This window comes from Camelus dromedarius, chromosome 24 (assembly GCF_036321535.1).
Source record: "Camelus dromedarius isolate mCamDro1 chromosome 24, mCamDro1.pat, whole genome shotgun sequence".
Taxonomy (NCBI): domain Eukaryota; kingdom Metazoa; phylum Chordata; class Mammalia; order Artiodactyla; family Camelidae; genus Camelus; species Camelus dromedarius.
In genome coordinates, this window is record NC_087459.1 from 7,276,354 (window position 1) to 7,297,625 (window position 21,272).

Here is a 21,272-nt window from a genome sequence, read left to right on the forward strand (position 1 = left end):
AGTGACAGGATTCCTTAGAGCTTCTTTGGGCTGAGGCTCTAAGGTAGCCATGGCCAGAGCTCCGCCTGCCCCTCCCCGCCCCCCAGGCCGAGGTGGCTCCTCCCACTCCCTTGAGCTGTGGTTTCCAACAACAGAGGCTAATGCCCAGCAGGGACCAGGGAGACTGGCTCCAGGTAGGAGACCCCTCCCCACGGCCTCTTTCAGTGGGAGTGGGCAGAGAGGCCTAGGAAAGGGCCCCTGCTTTACCCTTCAGGGGTTGGAAGTCTCCAAGGGCTATCTGGGGCAATGGGCGAGGGCTTGGGCTGCCCCCAAGGAGGGTCACTTTCCCTGCTTGAAGGAGTAGTTCCGTAGGCAGATGAGTCTGAGAAGTACCGCTCATCTGTCACCCCAACCCCCACCTCGGACATTTAGGTGCCCCTGAGATCATTTGGGCCTCAGAGTAAAACCCACAGTATCCTTCCCAGGGTGTGTCTCCCAGATTTGTGTTCAGGGACCACATCTGGGAAAATGGGGCCCTGAGCCATGGCTGGTACTTGGGACCTGGTGGAACTGAGTTGAATCCTTCTCATCCCCCAAGCCTCCATCTCCTCATCTGTGAAACGAGGTCACCTGCCTGCCAAGAAGTGTGCAGGGGAACCAATGTAGCACTGCATGGCACGGGGTGGGGTGTTATTTCTCTTGTAGCCTCGAACTTGGCCCAGCTGTAGGACTGGCTCGGAGAGGCTGAGGCTGTGACATCTGTCCATCCACCTACTTCGACCTCCTGGACCTCCCCTACCAGTTCATCAGCCACCCCCCAAGGACTGCACCTCACACTGGATTTGCCTGGAGACCTTGTTCACTCCTGGCAGCCCCAGCTGCTGGGGAGGATCCCGGTGCCTGAAGGGGCTGCAGGGGGGCCCCGGGGCCTGCACTGCTCCCCAGATGGCCTGCTCTTCCTGACAGCGGGGACTGTACCCTGCATCCACGTGCTGGACCTTGAGGGACGCCCTGTCTGCCACCTGCCCTGCCACATTCCAGGGGCTGGGGACTTCGTGCCAGAGGATGTGGCTGTGACAGCTGCTGGCCTCGTGGTAGTCAGTGACCTCGTCCACGGGGCTGTCCGTGCGCTCCAGCACACTGCCCGAGCCCCTCAGGGCCGCTGGGTGACAGTGGGCAACTTCTTGGCCCCCCAGGGGCTGGCTGTGGATGCCTTTGGCCGAGTCTTGGTGACAGATTATGTGCCCGGGGCTGTGCACAGCTTCACACTGGGCCCTGCCTTAGAGCCGCTGGCCCCTGCCTCCATACTGGGCCTGGAGGGCCCCTGCTGGGTGGGCCCAGGGCCTGATGGGGGCCTGGCTGTGAGTGAGGAGTTTGGGGATGTGCGGCTGTTTGGCAGTGCCTGCCAGCCCCTGGGCTCCCTGAGAGGACTGACTGGGCACAGCTTTGGCAGCCCAGCAGGTGTGTGCACTGATGCAGCGGGCAGTGTCATTGTGGTGGACGAGCAGCAGTGCCAGGTGACCCTGTTCCCCCGGGCCAGGGCACCCATCTGCCTGGTGTCCGAGGGGCTAGGGCAGCCCCTGGGTGTGGCCTGTACACCCCAGGGCCAGCTCGTGGTGGCGGATGCAGGGGATGGCTACATCAAAGTGTACCAGTACCATTTGGAACTGGCCTGATCTGGTGGGCTTGCAGGGGAGACCAGCTGTGCGTGGGCCCAGCCTCCAGGGCCCAGACCATGATGGGAGGAATGTTCAGGGTTGGTGGGGTCCTGGAGGGCTGCTGGCCATGCCTTCCTGACCCTGCATGTTTGTGACACTTCTGAGCCAGGCCCTGGACTGTCCTCCTGTCTCTCTCACAGAGGATTCAGACTTCCTTGACAGTCCTAGCTCCTAATCAGACAGAGGCAGGCAGGGAGGGTGTGGTTGGGCTGAGCTGGGCCGGGCAGTGTAGTTTGGGCAGGGGTGTGGCCCCTCACTGTCCCCCATCCTCAGAGGCCCCAGGTGCCGAGTCTCCTGCAGCTTCCCTGGGCCCAGCTGAGGTATGGGGGGAGCAGAGGAGGGGCCACCCTGGAGGAGCCCTGGGGTGACACATGGCTGGGTTGGAAGCCTCCATGCCGTCTCTTTCTCCCATGTGAAACTGTCTGAGCCTTCATTTTCTCCTCTGCACATGGGATCAAAGAGCTGCAAGCTCATGTGGGGGTGCTGGGAGAGTTCCCTGGGCAGTAGTCAAGTGTAAGAGAGCCTTCCTGTGAGGACAGACTCCTGCTGCTTAAAAACAGCACGAAAATGAAGCCAAAAGTGGTGGGGAGGTTTGGGGTTACACTGAGTCTGGGGCCCAGCTAGGCTCCTAGTTCTAGTGAGGGGTCTTCAGAGGGAGGAGACAGTGCCTAGTCCTGTCCCTGGGAGCTGGTGAGGGGATGCACCAATCACAAGGACCTGTGGAGAAGAGGGTGGATTAAGTGGGTCGGTGTAAGGAGATGTGTAGCAGGTACTCAATAAACATGAGTTAGTTGTTGCTGCTGGTATTAGGGATATCGTTCCCTGGAGCAGAAGGCTCAGGGATGCCTCCTGACTATCAGATCAGATGGCTTCAGCCTCCAGGCTGGCCCTCCAAACTCCCAAGCTCTTTTGGCCCTCGAGGGACCTGGGTGGGGGGCCCTATGTAGGGACCAGGGCACAAGGGGGTCAGCCTGGGACTCTACCCAGGGCCTGGGAGCCCTATCATCTGGAAGGGTGGGTGTATGGTAAGGTCTGGGACCCTCAAATGTCGAGTCCACTAAGTCACTCACGTGAGGAAAGCAGGGATGGGGGAGGTTTGGTGGCTGTGGGAAGGTGGGGAACTGGAAGGCAGAGGTATTGGGGGCACTAGGTAGACTGGAGTGGGGACAAAGATTCTGAGCGGGGACAAGGGCGCCGCACGCAGGCCTCTAGCTCCGGGGGCCGGAACGTTGCGTGCACGGAACGCACGGGCCAGGGGCTGGCGGGCAGCCCGGGCGCCTTTCGGGGAGGACCGTCACGCGGCAACGCCTGGAGCCGGCGGAAATGGGGTTAGTGTCCCGCGGCACAGCCGCGGCTGGGCTGGGGCCCGCGAGAGCCGCCGTTCGCCCAAGCCCGCCCGACGCGGTCCCCAACCTCATCTCGACCCCGCCGCCCGAGGGCGCGGCCCCGGGGAGCAGCCGGTGAGCACTTGGGGGGCGGGCCGGCGTCCATGAGGCGCGACCTTGGGGAGATGCCCCCGCCGGACCACGGGCTCCGACTCCCGCTGCGGTGGTCCCAGGCGCAGTCCGAGGAGCCCAAGGGTCTCCGGAGCCTCCTCTCGGAGCGTCTGTTTCCTCATCCGTAAAATGGGGGCTCTGCTGGCCGCTGGGAACGGCGGGTCTGAGACTCGGGAGGGCTGTGAGGCCCCGCCACCCGCTTCAGGAGCGCGCCCACCCACCCCCGGGTTTGCGGCAGGGCCGCGTGAGTGCTCTTGGCCGGGGTACATCCCACTGGGGTGCACCCCAACCCTGTGGGGTGGAGAGCGCCTGGCTGGTTTCCTCTGCGCCACACCAACTTGTGTCCCGATGTGGAATCTTTCGAAGGACATTCAGGGTCAATGGAACTGGCTGTCAGCGCTTTACAGTTGTCTTTGACTGCAGTAACTGTGGAAAAAGAGTCCTAGATTCATGTCCTTTCTGAAACAAGAGGGGAAAAGCACTGTTTACTGAATGCTTGTTGTTTTTTAAACACAAACACATGGAGTAAAAACGAATTCCTGTGAGCTCTTGAGGAGCAGTGAGGGTGAGACTCTACAAAGAAGAGTCTTAGTGAAATGTCCCTGGCCAGTCATAACTGGGTTTTTGCCCTGAATCAGTTCATGCAAGGGATGGGAGGCTGTCCACTTCCTAAGGTAGACTGTTAAGTTCAGGTTGTGTGACAAGGGGCGTCCCAGAGACTGCGTTACCTGACTGATCTGGGAGTGGGCCAGGTCACAGAGAACTGGGCATCGTTCTTAACGGAGGCAGCATTCCCAGGCCTGCGCCCTTGTTTTTATCACAGTCTTTAAAGCTGCACACGGTACCGAGTTACTGCCCTGCTTTCTCCCATCTGTACCTCTGCTATTGATTGCCTGCTCTTTCATCTTTTCCTGGCTGTCTGATCAGAGCAGACTTCTTTGTGTTGGTTACTCCCAGAGGCTGAGGTGCGGGGTGGGAATGGGAACTTGCCCTGTGATTTGAATTCTCTCTCACTACCCCATGGATGGGAACACCAACTTCTGCCCTCCACGCTTCCCGAGACATGAGGAGGTTTGTTTTTTTTTTTTTAAGGTCAACTTTGAAGATGAAGCATAAGACACACAAAGAAAGTGCACAGATCGTACATGTACAGCTCAGTGAATTTTCTGAAAGTGAACCCACCATGTAACCAGCTTCCCCCAGAGCATCTGATTACTGTTTGCCCAATTGTGTTTCTTTTCTGACAGTAGCTTTGGCAGTTTTCCTTAGCTGCTGTGAAAGGAGTCCCCAAGCAGGGTATGATCTTGTCATTTGGCTGAGCTGGTGGTCCTCACAGGCTGGTGCTGAGAGACTTGGACCATGCTGGCTGGTCCCCCACAGTGGTCACCAAGCCAGATGCTCCAGGAGCCTGACAGAATCGCTCTGTCCCTCTCACAATGGTCCTGCAGAAGTGTCAGGAAGACAAGGTGGCCCTTGATGCCCTTGCTGATGGCCACAGGGACTTCCCCTGTTGACACCCATGTTCCCTGCCCTTTCTGGTCACTGGGGGGTGGGCCATTTGGGAGTCTGGCTATTGCTTCACTCAGAGGGACCCTTTTACTCAGAACCTACAGGTGGGAGAGGCCTCATCCCTCCAGCCCTGCTCTGGACCACCTGCAGGGGAGGAAAGCAGCTGTACCAGTTGCATCTCCCCAACACGTGTGTCCCTCTCTGTCCTCCTGTCCTCACCTGTGTCCTTTCCTCAGGTGTGGCTCCAACTTGAGGGGGTCTTTGCTCAGGGCAGCTGCTCTGCCCTTTGTGCTGGTGCAGTGGGGTCATCAGTGTCTGGGAAAGGGCCAGCCCCAAGGCAAACCCCTACCCAGGCAAACCTGCTGTCCATCAGGCCCCATCTGGGAGGGCTCAGGTGGGAAATGGGGTGCTTACTGAGAGTTCACATCTGCAGCTGGCTGAAGCCGGGGCTGGGCAAGGCTCAGGGTCACACAGAATTCAGGAGTCACAGCCACTTGGGGCTGTCCTTGCTGCTCAGGGGTCAGGTGAAGGTAGTGGAGGCCAGGAAGGCGGGCGTCCCCTCATCCATTCTCCAGGGCTGGAGAACTCCCACCCCCCTTTCTAGAACACTTCCTGCTTGGGGAATAGGTCCTGAAGGCAGTGTTTGGCTGTGACAAGAGGATGGGGCTCCCGGGGAAGGATGGGCACCACTGGAGGCTGCAGGGTCAGGGCAGAGGCAGGAGCCCCATGGAGCTGGGCCTGTTGGCTGAGCACTGAGGCTTCCCCAGGGGCTGACTGGGCAGCAGATGGACTTGGGCACCAGGCGTGTCCCCAGGCACCTTCTGGGGCACCTGCAACAATGCCCACAGCTGTCAGCTGCGTGCGATTTCCCTTAGCTCAGCAGCAATTTGTGTCAATTTTTATCTTTATTCTTGCTAGCTTAGTAAGTTAATCAAGGTTTGTAAGATTTTTAATCTACGTTACTTTAATTGTTAATGAGATTGTGCATTTTTCCACGTGCTGCACATGAACTGTAATCAGTTCCCTTGTGTTCAGCCCTGTGCGCCCTGGTGAGAAGGTCATGTGACCTCACCTGTTCTACCTGCTTGTCTCTGGGGGTGGGAGGGAAAGCACTGACCTCTCTCAGGGTAACGGTGGGGGGTAGCCTGGGCCTATGCTCACAGCAGCCTGGACTGGAGATGGATACCTGGGCCCACTACCAGCCCTGTGACCAGACCCAAAGCTGCATTGCCCCAACCTATGGGCCCAGTGGCTGTGTGGATGTGTCTGTCAGGGCCATTCGTGTTATGTATTAGCCAGGGCCTGCAGCCCTGGCACTGCCAGCCACCCTGGGGTCATTGGGGCACCACAGCAGCAACGGCAGCAGCTCTGAGCTGAGCCCTGCTCCTCTCTTCTAGCATTCCCAGCATGGTGCTGAAGGCCTTCTTCCCCACGTGCTGTGCCTCGGCGGACAGTGGCCTCCTGGTTGGACGGTGGGTCCCGGAGCAGAGCAGTGCCGTGGTTCTGGCCGTGGTGCACTTTCCCTTCATCCCCATCCAAGTCAAGGAGCTCCTGGCCCAAGTGCAGCAGGCCAGTCGGGTGGGCGTGGCTGTGCTGGGCACCTGGTGCCACCGCCGGCAGGAGCCCGAGGAGAGCCTGGGTCACTTCCTGGAGGGCCTGGGTGCCATCTTCTCCCACGAGCCTTGGCTCCAGCTGTGCCGGGAGAGGGGCAGCAAATTCTGGAGCTGCAAGGCCACCCGCCAGCAGGTGCCCACCTGCCCAGCCACCTCTGGCGAGGACCAGGTCATGCTTGTTTTCTACGACCAGCGCAAGGTGCTGCTATCTCAGCTGCACCCGCCTGCAGCCCTGCCTGACCGCCAGGCTGGGGATGCCACAGCCAGCGCTGTGGGCCTGGCTGCTGTCTTTGACACAGTGGCACGAAGTGAGGCGCTCTTCCGAAGTGACCGGTTCGATGAGGGCCCCGTGCGGCTGAGCCATTGGCAGTCAGAGGGCGTGGAGGCCAGCATCCTTGTGGAGCTGGCTAAGTGGGCAGCGGGGCCTATCTGTCTGCTGCTGACCTGCCTGCTGTCACTCGTCTCCGCCGCCAGTGCCTGTCGGTAGGTGCCCCTGGGGCCAGGGCAGGAGGGAGTCAGGCCCCTGAGGCCTAGGCCCACTCCTTGGTGTACAGCAGTCACGGGGGCCCAGGTGGGTCCTTCTGAGGCTCATGGCCGCTCCCTGTTCCTGGCTCCCATCCCCTCCCTGCGCCCTCTAGCTCAGAATATGTCCCAGTGGTGGCTGCTGTTTTGGTGCCTTTCAGGCCCAGGACAGAGCCAGGCTTCCTGGCAGCCTCCACGGTTTCATGCGACCCACCAGGTAGGGGTATGAGGGGACCCTCTGACAGCCTGGGTCCCTGAAAGGAAAATTAAATGATGAACAGACCTTGGTTGTTGCCACCCAAGGGCCACTGTTGGCCCTGCTGGGGAGTTGTTTGTCCTCCTGCAGACACACAGGCCCTCCTGCTTTCCTGGCCCTGGTACTCACACGAGAGGCAGCCCAAGAAGGCTGTGGGGGCAGCATCCACTCACGGTCCAATGGGGGTCTGGGCTGGTGGTTCCCAGCCTCGCCTGCTCTCTAGACTCTCCAGAACACTCCTGGCTGCAGGCCTGGTCAAGGGATTTGTAAAAGCACTTGTGGTCCCTGGAGAATCCTGGGGCAGCACCAGGGAGTTCTGGCAAGTTAACCCCTGGGCCTGAGCCGTGGACCCCTCTCTCTATAAGAAGCCACCTCCCCAGTGGCACCACCTGGTAGGGAGCAGCTGTGCTACATCCTTGGGTTCAGGCTCTGAGATACAGGGCTGGCCTTCCCTGCTTACCAGAGGCTCCAGGAGCACTTGGTCCTGTCCCAGCAGAGAGACCTCGGCAGCTGTGTGTGGACAACACCTTGGGTAGCGGGGACTGCTGGGTGTCTTGACGGGAAGAGTGGGTTTTGGATCTTCACGAACCTCTTGGAATGAATCATATGAAAATGAATGTCTGAGCCTGGGTGCAGCTTTGGGAAAAAAAGCTACTTTGCTTTTGTCAATTTCAAAGGATGCAAGAAAGGTGAATGGCTCATGTGTCCCAAGTCCCAGTGAGCCCCTTAAGCAGGAGATGGTCATCAGTGGTGGATAAGAGCACCGCAACGTGAACGTGAATCATGGCTGTCACTGCAGGAGTGAAGCCCCAGCGATGCTGCCAAGGGCTGATCTGAGCTCTGGGGAGACCCCTGCACAGGGTCCTCTGCAGCAAGTGCAGGGCTGCCTTCCGCTGGACTGGGATGGAGGAGGGAGGGGCTGTGCTGACCACATTTCACTCTTGGAATTGATTTCAAGTTGCTTGGTTGAAAACGAAACCTTTAAACCTTCCAAACTCAAGACCTTCCTTCCGAGGGTCTGGGTGTGGTCATTTGGTGGCTGCACATGCCCATGAACCCTTTGGGCCCCTCCTGCCAGTGGCACAGCTCTGAGTGGAAGCTAGGCACTGGCCCAGCTGAGTCACCTTTTGGCACTTTCTTCACCTTTGCTTGTGAACTTCTCAACTGAATAGGTCTGTGAGGGGTCCTGGGGCCTCCTTTGCCTTGTGAGAGATGAGTTTTGGTGTATAGCTCTATAGCAGTAGGTCACCTGAGACCCTTGACAACATCACTCCTCCAGGCACTCAGCTTTAGGTGTGCCTGGAGTCAGGTCTGAGTGACCGTGATCCCCACTGGGCTGCCCACTTGGGCAGCTGAGTTCAGGAGTGTGGCCCCTAGTGTTTGGGGCCACCAAAGCCTTGGGCTGAGCCTGGCCTGGCCCTTCCTCCCTGCAGTAGAGACGTGTTGGCGACAGCCTCGGTGGCCCTCCCTCCCTGGCGAACAGAACCCCAGAGGACCTGAAGGTCCATTCTCCTCCCTCCTCTGCAGGATGTTCAAGCTGTGGCCACTGTCCTTCGTCTGGAGCAAGCTCTCCACATGTGAGCAGCTCAGGCACCGGCTGGAGCAGCTCACACTGGTCTTCAGTACCCAAAAGGCCAAGAACCCCACCCAGCTGATGAGGTGCTGGGCCTGTCCTGGGCTCCCCCACCGGGCCACGGTCCCAGTCCCTTCCCCAGGCCCTTTCCGGCTCCACGCCTGCCCCTCTGATCCTTTCCGGCCAGGCCACCCTCATCACCCACTCCTGTTGGACTCCTCCTTCCAGGAAGGCCAATATGCTTGTCTCTGTGCTCCTCGATGTGGCCCTTGGCCTTGTGCTGCTGTCCTGGCTCCACAGGAAGGACCGCATCGGGCAGCTGGCTGATGCCCTCATCCCCGTGGCTGATGTGAGTTGGTTGGGGTGGAGCCCAGACTGGACTCAAGCTCCTGTTTTCCCAGGGTGGTGGCAGCAGAGGCCCCTCAGTCAGCCAGAGCAGCTCATCCCTGACCCCAGGCAGGTCCCATGGGTGCCACTGTGTCTCGCAGGATCTGTGGGGCTGTGCAGACCTGGGCCCTCCAGCAGGTCATATCTCAGCTCCTGGCCCCTGCTTTCCCTGCCAGGTCCACTGTCATGGCGTCCCCGTTGTCTCCCCACCGTACATGATCTTTCTGCTCTCCTGGCTCTTCAGGGTGGGTGATTTTTGGCCTGGGCTCTATGCACAGTCAGCGTCAGTGGGTCCTTTCCTGTGCTCAGGGCTGTCTGTGTGGTTGATCTTGGCCTCCCATCCTGCTCCCAGCGCTGCTTCTTCAGCTCCCACACTGAGAGCCAGAGGCAGCAGCTGCTCCTGAACTTGCCCTTCATGATCTGTGCACCATTCCCAGGGCCTAGGTGCTGCCCCACCCTCCTCTCCCTTCCATGGTTATCCTCCCACTGTCCCTCCATGCTGGCTCTGAGCCTTTGCCATCTACCTCCTTCAGAGGCCCTATCACGTCTGTTGGGCGCTTGTCTTCCTGCTTAGGGCAGGCCCTGCAGGCCACTCCCAGATCTCTGTGGGAGCTTCCTGGCCTGTGATGTAGTTGAATGGCTGTGGCCTAGGTAGGTGGTCCTTATGGGCTAAGCCTCTGCCTGCCATCATCAGCGTCCAGCCATAGGTGTGGCTAGACCAGGACCCTGCAGGGCAGGAGCCCTACAGGCCGAGAGTTCCATGGCTTCTCAGGGAGAACTGGCCCAAGAGGGAGGAGGGAGGAGAGAGGGCCTAGGGGCTGGGGATGGGGCTTGGCTGCTTCACTCATCCACACTCTGCCTTTTGGCTAGCTTTGCCTTTTGCAAAATTGCTCAGAAATATAAATATTTAATTTAAAAATGAAAGCCTCTTCCTGCTGCCAAGCTCTTATCCTTTAAATATTAAATAAGCTCTCTACATTCAGAACACTCTGTTCTTCTTCTCACTGTTCCTGACACGGCAGAGGCCTTCACCCCAGGTTAGGAAAGGCCTGCTTTGTGGGTGAGAGGGAGGTGGCAGGCTGTGGGGCAGGGATGTCGCTCCTGTGGCCTCAGTGTGGGTGATGAGGCCAGGGGTCTCTGGGGCCTGCCCACTGCAGCTGGCACAGCTTTTCCTCCTGGCGCGGCCAGGACAGTGGGCAACTTCCCTGCTTGCTTTTGAGGGTCCCTGTACTATCTCTGGCCCTTACTTGACATTGTTCTTCCCTCTAGGGGACCCTCCAGCCCTCCTACCTGCTACCTGGGCCCCTGACGGGCTTGACACCCTCACGTTCACTCAGGGTCATTCAGACAGGTAAGCGGGGTGGGGTCAGTTGATGGACAGTGTGCCCCTCCTGTGTCCTTGCAGCATGTGGCTGAGGAGCTCCAGCATCTGCTGCAGTGGCTGATGGGAGCGCCTGCTGGGCTCAAGATGAACCGGGCACTGGACCAGGTGCTAGGTCGCTTCTTCCTATATCACATCCACCTGTGGATCGGTGAGTGTTGGTGGGCAGGTGAACAGGCTTCACCCGGCCCCTGATCCCTACCTCAGCTCCAGGGACAAAAGCTCTGGCTGAGGGGGTCAGTGGGGCTGGGCCAGGCCCTGTCCCATCAGGCTCTGCTTCCTGCCCCCGTTATCCTGTTTGTGGAGCATTGCTTTGCTGTGCTGGCCACTCAGTTTCCTGAAGCCTCAGGCACCCTGCCTCAGTGAGGACTTGGGGGAACCAGGCACTCCCTGGGCACCCCTTCAAGGCTGTCTCCCATCCTGCCAGGCTACATCCACCTCATGTCCCCCTTCATTGAGTGCATACTATGGCACGTGGGCCTCTCGGCCTGCCTGGGCCTGACAGTCGCCCTATCCATCCTGTCGGACATCATTGCTCTCCTCACTTTCCACATCTACTGCTTCTATGTCTACGGTGCCAGGTGGGTGTGTGCCCCCTACCCCTGTAGGCCAGCCCCGTGTAGCCTTCCAAGCTAGGCTTCTGGGACTGGGCGGGCGTGGGGTGCGCCAGCCCCCACCCTGACAACACCCGTGTCCTGCAGGCTGTACTGCCTGAAGATCTATGGCCTGTCCTCGCTCTGGCGCCTGTTCCGAGGGAAGAAGTGGAATGTCCTGCGCCAGCGGGTGGACTCCTGCTCCTATGACCTGGACCAGGTACTGGCCTGGCCCCAGTCCCACTGGCCCTTGAACAGGCCTGGCTGGTGCAGCTGCTTGGGCACCACAAAGGGCAGCCACACTCCTGTTCTGTAGGACCTGGGGGACATGGGGCCCTCAGACAGTGCAGAGCCCTGCCCCTGGTGGTAGATGGACCCTGCTCCCAGGGGCTGCCGGGCAGCGGGCACTAGAAGTGATACGTGCACAGGGCCCCAGAGGTGACCAGGCACCAGTCTGGCTCTGGCTCATCTCTTTAGCTTGCTTGGACCTGATGCAGGGACCCTGAGTGCTGCCCTTTGGGGGCATGTTTCTTCCTGCCTAATTTTCACCTCTCTCTGTCTTTGGCCTACATGGCTGCTCACCCTGTCAGCTGGTCCTGTCTGTCCAGCCCCCGTCTCCCCTCGTGTAACTGAGTCTGGAGGGCAGGCTGACACATCCCTCTTGGTGCAGGAGAAAACTGTTATGAGCAGGCTTTCCTGGGTTGTCTCAGGAAGCTGGCTTGGTTGCAAGATGGGTGTGGGGAGGTGGGCAGCAGGGGAGTGGCCAGTGCTGCCGGGGTGTCGCCCGCCTGGCTGGGGCTCTAGAGCTGCTGATGCTGATGCTGATGCTGGTGCCCTTTCTCCGGCAGCTGTTCATCGGGACCTTGCTTTTCACCATCCTGGTCTTCCTCCTGCCCACCACGGCCCTGTACTACCTGGTATTCACCCTGGTGAGCCAAGGGCCAACGTGCCATGGGTAGTCCACCCTTGCAGGCCCTGTGGAGTGTGGCTGTTCTGGACCCTGGGCCGTGTGTGCTGGGCCCTGGAGTGGACACCACCCACTGCTCTGGGCCATGAAGCTGGGTGCACAGAGGGCAGGACCCACAGTGGGTGGGTCATGGTGCTGGTGTCCCGCATATGGGACCCGGTGCAGGGGAGGGGGAGTGCAGATAGCAGGAGGGACATGGCACCCATGTAGCCCAGGCCGAGGGGCCAGTGGCATGTTTCCCTGGGTTGGAGCACCATCTCCTCTGACTGCTCCTGCCTGCTGCTTCCTGGCTTCCTGTGCTCAGGCCTCAGGTTCAGGGCTGGGTCCATGCCCTCCTCTTGGGACCCATTGGGCTGCTCTGCTCAAGGGCGTGCTAGCCTGGTCCTGGCCACAGTCCCAGCTTGGAGGCCCTGAACGCCGTCTCTGCTGCAGCTCCGGCTCCTGGTGGTCACTGTGCAGGGCCTGATCCATCTGCTTGTGGACCTTGTCAACTCCCTGCCACTCTACTCACTCGGCCTCCGGCTCTGCCGGCCCTACAGGCTCGCAGGTAGGTCTGCATGCTGTCTGGGCAGGGGCACACCCGTGGGCCCTCCAGAAGCACCAACTGTGCCACTCCTTCCTGGAAGTGGGGTGGGCAGGGGTGGGCAGGAAAGACAGAGACCCCTGGTCCTGCGGTGTCCACTGGGCCAGCTGTCTGCTGTGAGCTGGAGGGAGAGGCCCCATGCCACTCAGGTTCAGAGTCCAGAGGCAGCGCTTTCTCTTTCTCACCCTTTCCTGTGATGAACGTGAATGTTTGCTCTCAGGGCTGTCTGCAGCAGTAGGGTAGGTGGTGCATGAACGTGGCTCAGAAAAGACGTGTCCCATGTGGTTGTATGGAGCTGTGTATGCCTGCTGGTGCCCCTCAACCTGGAGGGGACGGGCCAGGGTGGAGGATGCTGGGATGGCCAGACCACGGCCAGGATAAACACACACCATCCCAGCTGCCCCTGATGGGAGGCCATCCCCACTGCAGGCCTAGGGAGGCCCAACCCAACTGGTCACAGAGATGTGTGTTGGCCCATCTGGTTCAGGGGCTTTGAACATATTAGAGAACTTGGGGAGTTCTTGGCACAGCCTGTCTAGCAACTGTTCAGATGGCCCCCGACGTGACCAGCACACCCAGGAGGCCCTACACTAGTTTGTGGCTGGTGGTTTGGCTGTACACTGAAGCTCATGGCAGCTGCTCCCAGCCAGTCCAGTGCCAGAAGACATGAACGTGCATGTTCCATGGGCTTTGGACCTGGAGTCTGCCTGCTGGGTGTCCAAACCACTTTCTCAGCAGACCCCTGGGTGGCCCACTCCAAGGACCCTGCTAAAGTGCTGCCCAGGCTGACTTGGCCCCCCAGCCCCCTCTACGCCTCAGAATGCCAGGGCGGGGCAGGTGGAGAGCCTGGGACCCGGCACCTTCCTCTCCCAGCCCTTAGCTCTTGGCCAGAGCAGGGTCCTTTTAACGTCATAAAAGGCCACAGGTACTGCCTCTTCTCTCCACTGAGTGTGCCTTGGGGCCTCTTCATCAGCTGATAATTAGTTCCTGTTTCTCCTTTCAAGAACCTTCCACCTTGGGAATCCCCAGGCTCAAGCTCGGGAGCCTAAACTTTAGGCCAGGGGCGTGGTGGGTCCCTGAGTCAGCCATGCACACAGGAGTCAGGAGGCGCCCACCACCCAGCAAGTGCCTTGTCCGCTCTGTGAGAAAACCTGTGTCCCACTCGGAAAGCAGCACAGCTAGTGCCCTGATGCCTGGTGGTGCCGCCAGACCCTTGACTTTTGCCTTTTGGTGAGGTTCTGCAGGAGGCTCTGACGAGGGCCAGGCAGCCAGCTCAAAGAGGCAGATGGAAAGGATGGGCTGCCTAGGTGGCCTGCAGCCCTCTAAGTGCCACTCAGAGCAGGAGGACTGATGTCACTGTCTGCAGGGCCCTGGGAGCCCTGGGGGACCGCCCTGCTCCCTTACAGGGACCTCGCTCTCCTTGCAGCTGGCGTGAAGTTCCGAGTCCTGGAGCATGAGGCTGGCAGCCCCCTCCTCCTCCTGATGCAGGTAAGGCCTCCATGCACCCCTCATGCTGCTCTCTGGGGACAAATCCCCACCTGACACGATGCCACCCACATTCTGGGGCACGTTCTATGCCTCCCTGTGGGTGGGGCCACATGGGTCCAGGGTAAGGTGCTAGCAGGAAGACCCACCAGAACTGAGGCTCCCCCACCCACAAGGCCTCTGGGCAGCATGACCTGCTCTGCCTGGAACCTCCCCCAGCAGAGCTTGTGCAAGGGGTCCCCTGTGCTGTGCCAGATACCCTCGGCCACCCAGGGCTCCTGCCCTTGGCCCTACAGGCTCTCCTTCCAGGTGGAATAGCACAGATTTGGCGAAGGCCTCAGGACACCCAGGCACACTCTATTGGGCTCTTATCTTAAATAGCTTGGGGCCTGTCCCGAGGGAGGGAGCAGGTTGCGAGGCACCAGATCCCAGTGTTGGGGCCAGGCAGGCAGAGTTGTCCTGCAGGGCAAGATCAGATGCTGAGGCAGCCAGAGCCTGTGTGCTTTTCTCAGGGGTGTTTTGAGTCCCACTTGAGGAGGCTCCTTGGAGCTAAGTGAGGCCTGGAGTGGAGGGGTCGGCACCCCGCCAGCCCGGCCCACCATCCCTCCCCACAGCATGGTCACAGCAGAGCATGCCCAAGCCTCCCTCCCCAGCTGCTCCCCTGACCCCTGTGTACCACAGGCGAGAGCACGACTGGCACGGAGCTGGGCCTGCCCCACAGTTGTTCAGCCCAGGGACCCCCCATGAGGGCCTGCCAGGCCCAGAGAACTGGAGGCCTGGGGAGTTGGGGGCCATGTCCAGGCTGATCACTGCCCTTGTGCTTCCAGATAAACCCCCTGTCCTACAGTCGTGTGGTGCACACCTACCGCCTCCCCAGCTGTGGCTGCCACCCCAAGCACTCCTGGGGTTCCCTGTGCCGTAAGCTGTTCTTCGGGGAGCTCATCTACCCTTGGAGGCAGAGAGGGGACAAGCAGGACTGAGGGAACCAGGCCACCAGAAACCCCAGCACTACCAGCTGCCAGGGTGGCGTTGACTGTCAGGGCAGCACACGTCCCTGCTCTTTGCCTTCCCTGCCGCCAGTTGTCTGGGGCCTCTGCAGGCCCTGCTGGGGCCCTGCCTGTCGCATCTGCTTACTCTGAGGTCATGGGAGTGGTGAACTAGAGGATGCAGGAGTGGCCAGCCAGGCCAGCTGGCCTCCACTCTGGCACTGGCTTGTTTCCCTTGGGACCCACCTGCTGATCTGCTATGATGCACTGTTAGCCCATGCTCACCAGCCTCCCAGGACTGCCCCCCACACACACACACCAGACCCTAGCAGAGGTTTGCTGAGCTCCACCTCTACCCACTGGGTCAGTTCCCAGTGGGGTGAGCTGGCAGGCCTTTCTGGCTGCTCCCCGATGCCTGACCCTGTCACGGGGTAGAGGGACCCTTCCTAGGGTGCGTTCAAGAGTCCTTGAGACTCTGGCCCCCAAGCATCTCCTTCCCTGAGGGGTTTTCTGCAGGATACCCTCCTGCATCCCCAGTTCCTTCCAGCTGTCTCAGTGGAGCAACAGCCAGCCAGTCTAGGGGGTCCAAACCACTGCTGACCCCCAGCCGAAACCAGCAGCCTCTGAGAGCCAGGAGGGGCCCTCCAGGAAGCTGAGTGGCAGCGCCCCTCATGCCCTGAATTGCACAGGCTTTACTTGATGCTCCTGGAGAGGATACTCTGTAGGAGGAGCTGCCCACAGGCCGTTGGGTGTCCCTGTGTTAAGCCAGGCCACACGGGGTGCCCAGAGCTGGCAGCAGAGCACCTACTCACCCAGCTGCCCCATTCCTGCCCTGAACCCCTGAGCCAAATCTTCCATTTCATTCACTGACTTCTCGCAGAAGCAGGCAGCTCCTGGGCAGATGCTTCTGTAGTCCCCAGGGAGGGGTCCTAGCACTCAAGCTGCATCTGCTTGCTGGCTGCAGGCAGAATTGAGTGTGGGTTTGAAGCCCAGAATCCCAGGGGGAGGAAGCATGGAGATGCGAATGGCTTCACGTCCAGTGTGTCATCTTGGGGTTGGAGGTGGGGTGGGGGAGGGCAGTGCTCCCTGTCCATCCCAGGCAGTCTGAGCTGTCCACTTCTGCCACCCACACTCCTTGGCTATGGGCCACAGTGGGGGGCCTCTGGGGGAGTCCCCACCAGCCCAGTGTTGGGTGGGAGGGGTCCTGGCTCTGTCTTTTTCTGCTGAGACAATAAAGCCTCACGTGTTTGGAGTACACCTCTGCCTCCCATCACCATGTGGGCAGTGGGTCTAGGGAGGCACCCCTTCTCTTGGGGCAGTGGGACAGCTGGCTTCCACTGTTTGTCCTGAGCTGACTACTATGCCCATTTCCTGTTTGATGCTAAGCTGGGGGACACTGGGAACCTTGTCCCCTGAAGCAGGCCTCTTTGCAGGTCAGGTGGGTGAATGTGTAGGCTCTGGTCCCTTGAAGATGTCCTGGCATGGGTGGATGGACCCAGGGCCACTTACTTTCCATTTTTGGCCTTGCCCTGGTGTCAGGGAGCTCCCAGGACAGGGCCGAGGGCAGGGATGCAGGCTTGTCTGGGAGCAGGGTGGTGGTGGTGGTGAGCCACTCCTGTCTCTGATGAATATGTCATCACCTGAACCCTAAGGACTCCCTGCAGGGTAGGGGCACTACCTGATGGACTCTACCTGTCCTGCAGCCTCCAGGGACCCTCAGGTAGCTTCCTCTGCCTGTTGTCCAGGCTGTAGAGGGGAGGGATTGGAGCCCAAAGAGGTCACTCAGCAACTCCCAGGCCTGCATCTCCACCAAGGGTCAGCAGAGGGCCCCACACGTGTCATGAGGGCAAGACTAACACCCAGACCTGCTGAGAATAGCCTCTGTCACCTGTATTTCTGGGGCTGCCTTCCCGGCCACCAAATGCCAGGACTCGGAGATGGCACATGGGGTCTGCCACCCCTCCCACTGAATTTTCTCCCCTGATCTGCCCAGCCCACCAGGCAGTGGTGGCCATGTCCCAGGCCTTGCCTGGCAGCTGTCACTCTGTGCCGGGTGCAGGGCTCCCTGCCCATCTCCCAAAGGCCAGCCCCAGCCTGCTACCAGAGCTGGCCAAGGGAACACTGGTCACTCTAGCCACTGGCAGCCACGAAGAGATGCCACTTGCACATCCCAGGCTGCTCCTGTCCTGTCTGTCGTCCCTGGACCCATACAGCCCCTGCTGAGGGATGGCCTTCATCTGTGCTCTCATCCCTAACCCAGGGCTCTTGAGCACACCTGCCTCACTGACTTGGCAGAGCCTCAAGCTGCAGCCTCTCCTAGGCTGACCCTCAGGCTGCCCTGAGAAGTGGACTTTCCCCCCACAGCCACCCACTGAGAAGGGCCTCAGAGAGGAACGGTGATCTGTTGAAGTCCATTCTTGTCAGCTCCCTCCTGTGCTTGAAAATTTACTTTGATGTAATTTCAGAGAGTCAGCTAACACAGTACTTCACACCCTTCACCAGATTCCCTGTTGCTAACATTTTGACACAGCTGCTTTTTCATGCTCACAGTCTAACGTTTCTGAACCATTTGATTATCAGTTGCCCCTAATTGTGCCCTTAAAATGTCCAGTGTATCTCTTGTAAGGCCAAGGACTGACCTATGTAACCAGAGCATAGTGAGGAAAACCAGGGACATAACATGGATGGGGCCACCTTACTTGAATGTCCCCAGCACCTTCCTGTGCTCCTGGGCACCAGTCTGGAGGGTCCTTTGACCCCAAATGTGCCCACGTCTGCCTCCCCTGTGGTCTTAGAAGGTCCAGCCAGTCACTTGGTAGCATGTCCCTATATGGGGTTCGTTTGACGATTCTTGAGATTCAGCTCCTGTGCTCTTTGGAACAGCACGTAAATGTCACTGTGTCCTTCTAAGGCATTGCCCTGGGAGGAACACCATGTCTGTCCATCCCAGTGACATCAGCCTGATCCACCAGTTTCTCTGTAAAGCTACTTTCCTTTTTAATTAACAAGTGATTTGTGACCATGTGACCATCTTGTCTCCTTTCCCCCTTTGGCCCGCTGGTTGCGTATTCAACCATCGGTTCTTGCCGGTGCACACAGGTTTCAGGCTTGCTCCACCTGTGGGACTTCAGTGGGGCCTCTCCTTGGCAGCAGGCCTGGGCTGGGGGGCCGAGAAGCTGAAACTTGTGTGAGGGCTGCCAGAGCACCAGGGCCAAGGTCTGTTTACCCCAGTGGGTGATCACCAGAACCTTCTCAGAGAGGAGGGCTTGAGGTACAGCACAGAGGGCAGTGGGTATCCTGGAGGGGAGGGGCGAAGACACCCCAGACCACTCCTTCGTTCTTTCCTGGACAGAGGCTGGGTCTGGAGGCCTGGCCCCCATCCTTGTCTAAAGCCAGTGGGTGGGGAAGCCGCAGGGGGGATCGTCATAGGGGGCTCTTCACCAGACATTTCCCAGGCCTCTAGAGGGCCCAAGGTTACCCATGACCACCCAACACCTGGGCGCCTCGCAAGGCTGACCCAGGACTTGTGAGCAGAGGGCTGTCCTGGACTGCTCTGTCCTTGGCCTGAGGTTCCCCCATGGACATATAGGTCCCCAGCCTACAAACCAGGGATGGTCTTGCCTGCTGCACAGGTTGTGCTGGGAAGGACCCAGCTGGCCTCACTCTGTCCTGGGTGATGGAGAACCAGACAGCAGAGCCTACAGCTGCTGGAGCCCCTTCTAGGGGAAGTCCTGAGGCACAAAGGGTACTTTTGACTCAAGTTCTCTGCAAAGTAGAATGATGACAGCTTCTCACCCACCCTTCTTTCTGGGCAGACTCAGAAACCAAGAAGGAAACATCAGCCCCACAGTGCTTCCTGTCCTGTCCCTCAGTGACTTCAGAGCAGGGAGTTAGGTGAAGCCAGGTTTCGGGGTGGCAGGTGGTGGGTGCTCAGTTCTGGCCCCTGTGGGGGCTCAACTCCCTGCTTCCACGGGCTGAGGGCTCACAAGACTGCCCACTGGCTCTTGTTTGTGTAAATGCTGTGTGATGCAGGTGGCTGTGCCCTTTTTGTAAATGTTGGGAGCTGCGTCTGCTATAACCCAGTACTCAGGGTATTACGAGTACTGGGATTACGAGTGAGCCAAGTGGCCCTGCCCATCCCTAGCCAGCCTCTGCCCTTGAGTGTCCCAGAAGGCCAGGAGGCCACCAGGAGAGTTTCTTTGTAAAGGCACATGAGAAAAGCCCAGGTGCTTGCTCACCAGGTGCTGCCCACCCAACAGAAGGACCAGTTCCTTAGGAAGCCTCCCCAGGTACCTCCCCAGAAGGGGTTGGCGGCAGCTTGTGGGGGGTGGTCACTTGGTGTTACGGCCCCCATACAGAGGTCTGCTCTCTTTGAAGGTCACCTACTGCTGGAGACACCACCCGGGCTCAGTGACCCCTTGGGAGAGAGTCCCTGCTGCCTGTTCCTTGCCTGCTTGACAGATGTGCTAGTCAGGCTGTCCTCAGTGTAGCCCACAGAGTCTGGCCGCTGTGATGACATGCTGGTTCCCTTTGCACAGATCTGCTTCTTAGGGAGCCCCAAATCACATGTGGCCTGTCCCTAGCATGCACCCTCAGCGCCTTGTCTGGTAAGGGCTAGGCTTGGCTCAGCTTTGACAACTCACTCCTTTGATTGTTTATTATTTTTAACAGCTTCATTATTTTACAGGTGTATTTTACGTATTATAAAGTTTACCCATTTCAAGCATACAATTCAATGACATTTATTTATTTAAATAGAAGTACTGGCAATTGAACCCAGGACCTCGTGCATGCTAAGCATGCACTCTACCACTGAGCTACCCACCCCTCCCCAAATTCAGTGATTTTCAATACCTTCACCAGGTAGTATGACCATCACCAGTTTTAGAACATTTTCATCACCCCAAAAAGAAAGGTGCCATTTCCCCCAACCCCCATACCCTGGCAACCACTAGTCTACTGTCTTCGGGTTTGTCTATTCGGGATGTTTCATATAAATGGAATGTAGCACATATCCATGCTTTATTCTTTTTTATGGATGAATATCCATTATGTGGATAGACCACATTTTGTTTCTCCATTGATCTGTTGATGGATCTTTAGCTTGTTTCCTCCTTTCGCCTATTGTGAATAACGCAGCTGTGAACATTCACGCGCAAGTTTTTGTGTAAACGTATATTTTAATTTCTCAAGGAGCGTTGCTGTGTTCTTTGGTACTTTTATGCTGAACTTTTTGAGTTACCAATCGTTAGCTACATGTCATATGTGACTATGTTCTCCTGAAAAATTTTATCAGTGAGGAGAAAGTCACCCTCCATCTCCGACCCCAAAGGAAATGATGCTGTCTATTTTGGTGAGCATCCTTCCAGACTTTATCCTATGCACACATTATGTTTCTCTATACATAAATCTCGAATGAATTGATTTATTAGGTTTTTTAAAGCATAATCGTTAAAATTACACTGGATATACTATACGGTTATTTGCACTTTTGTCTTCCCAGGTCAGTGTTGTCTGCACCTTACCTTGTTCACTGTAGGGGCTGCATGAGCCTGGTTGATTTAATGGGACCCTATGGGGGCTCTAGGTGGTTTCACTAGTTTCACCCTAACTATAACGCAATAGTGACATTCTCTGAGCTAATTTCTGAGAACTTCTTTAGGCTAAATGATATATGGAATAATTAGGCTGTCCAACCTCCCTCCCAGTGGGCTATTCCCCACATCTTGGCCCCCAAGCGATGTTGCCAATAAGTGAAGAGTATTATTTTGCTTCATTTTCCATTTTGCATAGTAGAACTGTATTTTTACACGTGTTCACACGCTTTTCGTAACCCATCCATTCGGTAAACAACCCCAAAGTCACTTCCTGCTGTTGGCCCCCATGGTCAAGCCTCAGAGCCCCAACGCCCTGCCCCTCTTCCCGGCCCATCCTAGGTTCCCCACCTGGCCTGACCCCGGCTCTTCCCCGATAGGCGGCTCAGAGCCGGTGCTGCCGTCGTCTCTGGGGTTGGAGGGCAACCAGTCCGCTGAACCCGACGTTCTGCAGCGTCGGGCCTTTGGAGCCGCGCTGTCACCTGTGGGCCTTGCCCAGGGCAAGGGGCAGACGCGACGGGCCCTGGCAGAGCCGCCCCGCCGAGGACTCCGCGCCCACGCCAGTACCCGCGCCTCACCTTGCCGCCCCCTGCGCCCCTCACCGTAACCCTGACTCACTTGACTTCCCCC

General features: G+C 58.5%; 2 protein-coding genes across 5 annotated transcripts; both read left to right on the plus strand.

Annotated features, from left to right (window-relative positions):
• The first annotated feature begins 116 nt into the window (after positions 1–116).
• On the plus strand, positions 117–16,305 carry PIGQ (phosphatidylinositol glycan anchor biosynthesis class Q). Of its 4 annotated transcripts, none has more exons than XM_064478267.1 (11): positions 117–173; positions 6,100–6,798; positions 8,621–8,752; positions 8,895–9,015; positions 10,459–10,585; positions 10,862–11,015; positions 11,136–11,247; positions 11,876–11,956; positions 12,427–12,541; positions 14,004–14,065; positions 14,890–16,305. In XM_064478267.1, exons 2-11 carry the CDS (start codon positions 6,110–6,112, stop codon positions 15,040–15,042), a joined length of 1,746 nt encoding a protein of 581 aa, XP_064334337.1. In that variant the 5' UTR covers positions 117–173; positions 6,100–6,109; the 3' UTR covers positions 15,043–16,305. The 4 variants fall into 4 exon arrangements, 3 of the variants coding, with proteins under 3 accessions (XP_064334337.1, XP_031303296.2, XP_064334338.1); XM_031447436.2 differs by lacking the exon at positions 117–173 and adding an exon at positions 3,028–3,157; XM_064478268.1 differs by lacking the exon at positions 117–173 and adding an exon at positions 3,028–3,157 and having other exon boundaries at positions 6,100–6,174.
• On the plus strand, positions 141–3,020 carry NHLRC4 (NHL repeat containing 4). The gene is made up of 2 exons (XM_031447571.2): positions 141–173; positions 708–3,020. The coding sequence occupies exons 1-2, from the start codon at positions 141–143 to the stop codon at positions 1,653–1,655; spliced, it is 981 nt and encodes a 326-aa protein (XP_031303431.1). The 3' UTR covers positions 1,656–3,020.
• Positions 16,306–21,272: the final 4,967 nt, after the last annotated feature.